General features: G+C 45.2%; 1 protein-coding gene across 2 annotated transcripts in view; it reads left to right on the top strand.

Moving 5' to 3' along the window:
• Positions 1-10,000, top strand: part of chp (leucine rich repeat containing G protein-coupled receptor chaoptin) — a 679,434-nt gene that overhangs the window by 592,805 nt on the left and 76,629 nt on the right. For both annotated transcript variants that reach the window (XM_076213437.1, XM_076213438.1), the window contains 4 exons: positions 2,000-4,027; positions 5,272-5,450; positions 6,812-6,995; positions 7,849-7,974. In XM_076213437.1, coding sequence (XP_076069552.1) covers positions 2,000-4,027; positions 5,272-5,450; positions 6,812-6,995; positions 7,849-7,974 — 2,517 coding nt within the window. The remainder of the gene's footprint in view (positions 1-1,999; positions 4,028-5,271; positions 5,451-6,811; positions 6,996-7,848; positions 7,975-10,000) is intronic.

The following is a 10,000-nucleotide window of genomic DNA, read 5'->3' on the forward strand; positions in this document are numbered from 1 at the left end:
CGGCCTAACAGATTGCAATGGACGGAATGTAACGGACCAACGAGTCGCAAGGGAATGCAGCGGGATGCAGACGAACGTAACGGCTCGACGTAACGGTCTGCCGGACTGCAACGGCCGCTCCCGTCAGTCGATTGACGTTTTGACGTATTGAAAAGCGTCGGCTTGCAATTGTTAGTGCTTCGGTAGCGGAGGAGGAGGAGGAGGAGGAGGAGGAGGAAGAGGAGGAGGAGGAGGAGGAGGAGGAGGAGGAGGAGGAGGTGGAGGAGGAGGAGGAGGAGGAGGAGGAGGAGGAAGAGGAGGAGGAAGGGTAGGTGGACGAGGAGGAAGAGGAGGAAGAGGAAGAAGGGTAGGAGGAGAAGAAGGAAGAGGAGGATGATGAGGAGGAAGAGGAAGAGGAAGGGTAGGTGGACGAGGAGGAAGAGGAGGAAGAGGAAGAAGGGTAGGAGGAGAAGGAAGAGGAGGAGGGGAAGAAGAGGAGAAGGAGGAGGAGGAGGGATAGGAGGAAGAGGGGGAAGTGGAGGAAGAAGAGGAAGAGGAGGAAGAGGAGGAGTAGATAGTGGAGGAGGAGGAGGAGGAGGAGGAGGAGGAGGAAAGGTAAGTGCAGGAGGAGGAAGAGGAGGAGGAGGAAGAGTAGGTGGACGAGGAGGAAGAGTAGAGGGAGGAGGAAGAAGAGTAGGTGGACGAGGAGGAAGAGTAGGAGGAGGAGGAGGAAGAAGAGTAGGTGGACGAGGAGGAAGAGTAGGTGGACGAGGAGGAAGAGTAGGTGGACGAGGAAGAAGAGTAGGTGGACGAGGAGGAAGAGTGGGAGGAGGAGGAGGAGGAGGAGGAGGAGGAGGAGGAGAAGGAGGATGAGGAAGAGGAAAGCGTGGGGGTGAATAATCCATCCTTTCACAGGAAAGATAGACAGAGGCAAAAGGAGAAACAAGGAGACAGACAGACAGATAGACAGACAGACAGACAGACCGACAGACAGATTCCACAAGAGAGTAGACAAATTGGAAAAAGTCGATTCGCTGTATTTACCTAGTTGTATTTACTTAGTTGTATCTTACGGAAAAGGGAGCTATGCTCGTGGTATCCCGTCTTTGTATCTCGCAGTGTCTAGTTTGCTCTTAAATTCGTGTGTGTGTGTGTGTGTGTGTGTGTGTGTGTGTGTGTGTGTGTGTGTGTGTGTGTGTGTGTGTGTGTGTGTGTATTCACCTCGGATCTGCTGCAGTCTCTGTCGAGACAGCCAGACACCACCCTACGGCAGTGAGCTCAGAGCTCATTATTTGCCGATCTCTGGGTAGGTCTGAGACCACTCACACACCACACACCGGGACAGCAAGGTCACAACTCCTTGACTAACATCCCGTACCTACTCACTGCTAGGTGAACAGGGGTTACACGTGAAAGGAGACAAACCCAACTTATCTCCGCCCGGCCGGGGAATCGAACCCCGGTTCTCTGGCTTGTGAGGCCAGTGCTTTACCAATCCGCCACTGAGCCGTGTGTGTGTGTGTGTGTGTGTGTGTGTGTGTGTGTGTGTGTGTGTGTGTGTGTGTGTGTGTGTGTGTGTGTGTGTGTGTGTGCGTGCGAGGTTATGATATAAAAATATGAAGATGTATATAGATGTTTAATTGAATAAAAACAGGCAAGCACTTGTACAATCATTCCCATGCAGCAATGAACACAGACAAAATGATGTGGTGACCGTAGTGGAATGAAGATCATACAGTTCCACCACTATAGCAATAAAGTTGTAAGACAGGGGTAAGCCACCCTTGCTTTGAATTGGCAAATATATATATATATATATATATATATATATATATGTATATATATATATATATATATATATATATATATATATATATATCAGATACTGATCTCGTCCAAAGAGAAGACTAACATTGAGCTCAGTTCATAAACAATGGTAAAACCGACTCCCCCATTCCCTATACACTGTTGTAGGCACCACTCTTCCACAAGCCGTAACTATACATCCTCCTCCTTGCAGGGCACCGCCAGTCGCCTGGCTCACGTCAACCTAGCCAACAACCTCCTACAGAAGATCCCCTTCAAGGCCTTGTCCAAGGTGCGCAGCCTGCACACCCTCAACCTGGCCAAGAACCGCATCGACAGCGCCTTCGATGTCTTCTACCAGGGCACCCTGTCCTTCGACACGCTCATCCTCGACTTCAACCAGATCGAGATCCTGCCCCCATACTCGTTCCAGAACTTCAACAACATCAACCGGACCTCCCTCCGGGGAAATCCCCTAATGGTCATCAAAGAGGATGCCTTTAAGGACGCCAAGATCAAAGAACTTTTCCTCCATGACTGTGACATTTACAGTATTTCGGAAAAGGCCTTTGGAGGACTCGAGAATACACTCGAGACCCTCGACTTGAGCTACAACAACCTGTCTTCTATCTTCCCAAACACCTTTGATAAGCTAGGCAGTCTAAAGAGTCTTTCGCTCAATGACAACAAGCTCTCGATCATGCCAGCTGAGGCCTTCAACGGATTCAGATATACACTTCAGTACCTCAACCTCCTCGGAGACAAGATGGGAATCATCCCTCTCAATGACCTCAAGGAAATGAGGAACGTGAGGACCTTCGGCCTCAGCACGCTGAACAGCAAGTCAATCAGCAAGGAAGATTTTAAGGGCTTCGGTCCGGCCGTCGAGAAGTTGTACATCATGAAGAACGGCATCACCTCCATCAGTAGCAACGCCTTCGAACACGTGCCGGGTCTCAAGATCCTTGACATGTCCAACAACAAGATCGGCAGCATGGACAACGACGCCTTCAAGAACGTGGGAGGAAGTCTAGAGGAGTTGTACATGAGTTCAGGCTTGTCGATGGGACAGCTTCCTCCGCAGCCTATGCAGTACCTGACAAACCTCCGTAACCTTGACATCAGTAATAACGGGCTCACCAATGTCAATGGCGACAGCTTCCGAAACATGAGGTTTCTGCGCTCCTTGAACATCCGGGACAACAAGATCGGTCAGCTGGACAAAGACCATTTCCAGGGAGAGCGCCATACATTCCTCGAGTCAATCCAGCTCTCCTTCAACTCTATCAACAAGATCCAGTCTCAGACCTTCCATGACTTCCGGAACCTGAAGTTCCTCTACCTGGACGACAACATGATCAAGAAGGTTGACAAGGCAGGCTTCTCCGACCTGGAGAACATCGAACATCTCGATCTGGAGGGTAACAATATCAAGGATCTCGAGTACGAAGCCTTCCAGAACCTTCCTAAGCTTCGTTACCTGGATCTCTCGTTCAACGAATTGAACAACTTGAACCTGGACGCTTTCGATCAGGTCGGGACACTCTCGACACTCAAGGTCGACGCTAGTCACAACCGAATGAATAGCTTGAGGATGAACGGGTCCATGTGGAACTCCTATTCGAGCATTAAGAAGATCGACTTCAGTCACAACAACATCACGTGGATTTCCAAGGACTACTTCGAGTCGATCCGGTCTTCCATCCTTCAACTCTGGTTCCATCACAACAACCTCCGTAACGTCAGCAGCGTTATTTTCGGTAACCTACCCCAAATGCAGCTCCTCGATTTCAGCCACAACAGGATCATGGAAATCGACCACGACGCCTTCAAAGAAACACGGCGTCTGCAGCGCGTTAACTTCCGTCACAACTGGATCACGGACTTCCCGGCAGGCATCTTCGAGAACCACTACAACCTTCGCGTCTTCGACGCTTCTTTCAACAGACTACGCGGATTCCCCGACCCACTATTCAAGACGGCTCCTCTGGAGATCTTCCGGGCGAGGCACAACAAGATGACCAAGTTCCCAGACGAAGCCCTCAACCGAGTCTTCGAGACCATCCGCGTGGTCGATCTCGCTTACAACGAGATTACTTCGCTCACAGATTCCATGTTGGGACGCTTCGATCGCCTGACCCAGCTGGATGTGTCCCACAACCACCTCAAGACAATTGAATCCAGAGCATTCCGTGGTCTCTGGAGAATGGTTTCACTGGACATCTCACACAACCCAATGAGGGTAAGTATCATTTGTATTACTTAAAAGGAAAATAGTGTATTCCTTTAATTTCTTTTGTCCTGATTGTCTTGCATAACATTTGGGTAATTAGGATGTAGTTTGTATTTCAATGAGGTAAAATATTATACTCTGTTTTTTCGTGACATCCCTTACATCATGTAAGGGTAAGTAGGGTGTGTCCCTCAGAAGATGTCTTATATTCTTTGGCATAAAAGGCTGCATCATTATACATCAGTCAGGAAGGAAATGCATTCATAATTTTGAGAATCACACGTATACAAACAAGAATGACGCTTTGGAAATATTCAAACTTGTAATCAGATAACGACGTGGTTTTCTAAGACGAAAAATATACTTCTAATTTGAATTTTTCAGACATTAGTATAAACAACTTTTGAAAATCAGGAAATACTTGCATTCGCATATGGGTGAATACTATTTGTTTGACTTTGGACTTAACGTTAATTACAAAAAAGTGACCACGACTCCAGTTGTCATCTAGATTTGCTTAAAAGACCCTCTCCCTAGTATACAGCATGTTCTTGAATTTTACCAACGAGTTTTAGGAATATGTCCTCCATCTGAAAAAAAAAACACAATATTCTATGGTGAAATGCAAAATTATCATGTTTTTCAACAGTGCTGTGGCCCAAGTCAGTACACTTTGCAACCAACCGAACACCGGTGCCCGTCCCTTCCCAGGGGACGGACAAGGGGTGAGGCATCGGTGTTCGGTTGGTTGCAAAGTATACTGACTTGGGTTACCACACTTTAGGATCTTCTGTTCCTCTGTTACCAACGGGATTCAATAACTGAAGAAACTATTGTCCACAAGAAACCTTCTCGCGCTTTACTTACAGGACCTGACAGGCTTCGCCTTCGACGATTAACGAAAGTCTTTAATATCTTCTTTTCCTCTGTAACCAAAAGGACTCAATAACTGGAGAAACTCATTTCCACAAGGAACCTTCTCGCGCTTTACTTAGAGAACCTGACAGGCTTCGCCTTCGACGATTAACGAAAGTCTTTAATATCTTCTTTTCCTCTGTAACCAAAAGGACTCAATAACTGGAGAAACTCATTTCCACAAGGAACCTTCTCGCGCTTTACTTACAGGACCTAACAGGTTTCGCCTTCGACGATTAACGAAAGTCTTTAATATCTTCTTTTCCTCTGTAACCAAAAGGACTCAATAACTGGAGAAACTCATTTCCACAAGGAACCTTCTCGCGCTTTACTTACAGGACCTGACGGGTTTCGCCTTCGACGGCCTACAAGAGAGTCTGCAGAACCTCAGTCTGGCCAACACTTCGATGAGCGCCGTTCCAGACCTCGATCTCCCGCGCCTGGTCCACCTCAATGTCTCCCACAACATCCTCTCCTTCCTGCCTGCCGTCACCCTGGCCAATCTCTCCTCCATCAGGTAGGTCCTGGGTTCTTCGCCAGGAAAGAGTAGAGATCCTTAATGACTTCGGTCGACAATTACAGTTCACTAACTTGACTCAGCGTGATTGGAACGTCCTTGTAAGATTAAATGACTATCATCTTGCGTGTGTGTGTGTGTGCGTGTGTGTGTGTGAGAGAGAGAGAGAGAGAGAGAGATTCACCATGGTCTTGGATCATGTATTGGATTCGTGATCGACAGCTATTTTCCCTCCAGGAAGAGAGTTCAGAGTTCGTATGACCGATCTATAGGTAATACTGTGACTTTATACGCACACACACACACGCACAACTCCCCGCCCAAGAGTTGGAGTAACGACCCGCAGCGCATCGATACTGAAATAATTTTAGCCCTGCGTGTGTGTGTGTGTGTGTGTGTGTGTGTGTGTGTGTGTGTGTGTGTGTGTGTGTGTGTGTATGTGTGTGTGTGTGTGATTCACCTTGGTCTTTTTGGATCAGGTGTTGGACTCGTGATCGACAGCTATTTCCCTCCCAGAAGGGAGCTCAGAACTCGTATGACCGATCTATGGGTAATGCTATGACCTTACACGCACACACACCCCAAACTCCCCGCCAACATTTTAGCCCCGTGTGTGTTTGTGTGTGTGTGTGTGTGTGTGTGTGTGTGTGTGTGTGTGTGTGTGTGTGTGTGTGTGTGTGTGTGTGTGTGTGTGTGTGTGTGTGTGTGTGTGTGTGTGTGTGTGTGTGTGTGTGTGTGTGTGTGTGTGTGTGTGTGTGTGTGTGTGTGTGTGTGTGTGTGTGTGTGTGTGTGTGTGTGTGTGTGTGTGTGTGTGTGTGTGTGTGTGTGTGTGTGTGTGTGTGTGTGTGTGTGTGTGTGTGTGTGTGTGTGTGACAAAGTGAAAGCAAAAGTTAACGCTCGCGAGGTAGATCACGTGACTAACTTCATGTGCGCGTGTCTTGTCACGGATCGATTCCCGTACTGACGTGTTTACGTTCGTCTTATGCATGATTGCCTCCCCCTCCCCTCCCCCTAGACTTAACACAAGCATAAGAATGGAGGAGACTGCAGGAGGCCATAAGGTCTACACAAGCCAGTCCCATGTCCTTTCCCACCTGTCATCCCTATTCATAAAGTTATCTAATCTCCTCTTAAAACAATAAATTATTTCCGCGCTCACTACATAGTTACTAAGACTATTCCCTTCGTTAACCACTGTAGGTAAATCAGTTCTTGCCTCTTTTATTTCTTAAACCTAAATTTGTCTAATTTAATTCCAATACTACAAGTCCTGCCTTCTTGTCTTGATATGATGACTTTGCCTGCATGACCCTTGTGACTTCGGAATGACCGACCCCGGACTTCGGCCTCTCCTCCCACAGGGTGCTCGACGTGTCGTACAACGAAATCCCGACGCCCACCAACATCGCGTGGCAGGTTCTTCCGCGTCTTCGGGAGCTCTACATGCAGAAGAACCCCATCCGATCTCTCACCAACGACTCCTTCCCCGGGTTGCATCGTCTCGAGACACTCGACATCAGAGACTTCCCACTACAAGGGTACCAGGTAAGTGCTCTTGGGTCACTTTAGGGAGTCTAACCTAGTCTTCATAACATGACTTGCGCCCAGCTCTTGGGTCACGCTAGGGAGTTTGACCTAGTCTTTATACCATGACATGTGTTTGGCTCTTGGGTCACATAAGAGAATTTGACCTAGCCTTTATGACATGAGATGTCCCCGGGTCTTGGGTCACGCTAAGTAGTTTGACTTAGTTTTCATGACATGACATGTGCCCGGATCTTGGGTCACATTAAGGAGTCTGACCTAGTCTTCACGACATGACATGTGCCCGGATCTTGGGTCACATTAAGGAGTCTGACCTAGTCCTCACGACATGACACGAGCCCGGTCAAAAGGCACAATTATACTGTCATGCACATGATGTCATCCAAGTTTGCGTGGAGGCTCCTCCCACTTGGGAGAATGCAAATGGATCATTGGTGGAGGAGTGCGTGATCGTAGATGCTTTGAAGTCAATAAACCATGCGAGTTAATTAAGTATCTCGCACACCGGCACAACCAGTTGCATGAAACCGATCGCAATGGGTATATATGCATTTCTGAAATAACAAGTAAAGGAAAATCGTATGGTCACGTCAATACAGTATAGGGAATACTGCTTTCGTAGAGTGTAGGGATCCGTTGCGATTGGTTTCGTGCAACTGGTTGCGTTGGCGGGCAAGTTGTCTTGGCCCTCAGAATGTAAAAAAAAAAAAAAAAAAAAAAAAATGCAGAATTTCTGCGCAGACTTGGAGTAACGTCAGCGCGTTTGAACAAATGCCATACTGTCCATACGACGCGACTGCATCTGTTCCTGAGAACGTTTCTGACCATCACGGGACGCCTTTCTTTCTTGCAGCCCGGATTCCTTTCCCCTCTGAAGGCGCTACGTCGACTGTACATGACAACACATCCATCGGTCCCTCGGTTCAACCTCGCCCGCGCTCTCGCTACAGCGCCTTCCGTCGACCATCTCTACCTTGAGGTGAGTTCTACCATTCCTTCATGGAACTGCCTAGTGTAGGCCTCATGGTCTCTTGCAGTCTCCTTCTATCTTATGTTTTTATATTCGTCATTCTGCTCCTAACATAGAGATCTAGACTTGTTTTAATTATCCTTATCTATTCATTAACCTATTACCTTATCTGCATGCGCACTTATTCATTTATCTATTTATTAAGTCTACGTTAAATATCGACTTCCATGCAAGCTTCTCCTAGACTCTGTTGAACTTTCACCTCTCGAGACTTTCCTAATTTACTCTTTCGATTCAGTTTGTTCACTTAGGCTGCGTCATAATAAACAACATTCGGTAATAAACAAATACTGACATTTGGTTCACTTTCTTGCTCTGAACGACTCCCACCTTCACTCTCGCATCCACTTCCCACAATGTTTGCGAGTTCTTTGACAACTTCACCTGATTTTTTTTAACGATTATATTCTCATTTATTTAGTTATTTATTCATTAGTTTATCTATATATTTTCATTAATTTATTTATTTATTTAGTTATTTATTTATCTATTTATATTTTTTTTATTTCAAATAGTATATCAGAGGTAGTTTAAGTATGCGATTACAATGTTTGCGAGTTCTTTGACAACTTCACTTGATTTTTTTTAACGATTATATTCTCATTTATTTAGTTATTTATTCATTAGTTTATCTATATATTTTCATTAATTGATTAATTTATTTAGTTATTTATTTATCTATTTATATATCTTTTTTCAAATAGTATATCAGAGGTAGTTTAAGTATGCGATTACAATGTTTGCGAGTTCTTTGACAACTTCACCTGATTTTTTTTAACGATTATATTCTCATTTATTTAGTTATTTATTCATTAGTTTATCTATATATTTTCATTAATTTATTTATTTATTTAGTTATTTATTTATCTATTTATATTTTTTTTATTTCAAATAGTATATCAGAGGTAGTTTAAGTATGCGATTACAATGTTTGCGAGTTCTTTGACAACTTCACTTGATTTTTTTTAACGATTATATTCTCATTTATTTAGTTATTTATTCATTAGTTTATCTATATATTTTCATTAATTGATTAATTTATTTAGTTATTTATTTATCTATTTATATATCTTTTTTCAAATAGTATATCAGAGGTAGTTTAAGTATGCGATTACAAGTGAGCATAAGTGCGTAAGCCATAATAAAACCAATAAAGAACCCTTCAGATATGTTCCTTCGTCACCCTGACTTCTACCCTAAGCTGAATAAAGCCGTCTGACGCCAGCCAGAACAAGATATATAAAGTCCGCCGGCAGCCCAATGGGGCGAAGATCATCTATCGGAGTCTCTCTCTCTCTCTCTCTCTCTCTCTCTCTCTTTTTCTTTTTCCTCGTTTTTTTACTGTGCTATCTAATCAACTTCCGTTTCTTCCTCCCACTCGCCTTCACATTCTTCCTCTTCTTCCTCCCCCTCCTCCTCTTCTTCCCCTTTCTTTTTTCTTTTCTTTTCTTCGTGTTTTACTTCGCTATCTATTCAATCTCCATTTCCTTCTCCCACTCGCCTTCATGTACTTCTTCTTCTTCTTCTTCTTCTTCTTCTTCTTCTTCTTCTTCTTCTTCGTCTTCTTCCTCCTCCTCCTCCTCCTCTTCCTTCCATTCTTGCTCCTCTTCCCCTTTTCCATCTTCCTTTTGCTATCGCCTCCTTCCCCTCTTCCCCTATTACACAAACACACACACCCTTCCTCTTCCTATTCCTCCTCCTATTCTAAACCTATTCCTTTCCTCCTCTTCCTCCTTCCCTACCTCATCCTTCTCTGACAACCCACCCCCTCCACCCTCACATCCCACCTCCTCCCTCGTAACAGACCCAATCATATGATTCAGATTGCTGAGCTTTTCTTGCATAATTGAACTCTGGATAGTCAGGAAGCGGCAAGTTAATTAAGCCACCCCCCCTCATTTTTCCCCCCTTTGTCCTAATTATTAGTCGATCGACCCCATTCCCTCTCCTTCGCTGAATCTTGTCTTGTCTTGTG

Source organism: Oratosquilla oratoria, chromosome 31, assembly GCF_046742065.1.
Source record: "Oratosquilla oratoria isolate Oo_2021 chromosome 31, ASM4674206v1, whole genome shotgun sequence".
Lineage (NCBI taxonomy): Eukaryota > Metazoa > Arthropoda > Malacostraca > Stomatopoda > Squillidae > Oratosquilla > Oratosquilla oratoria.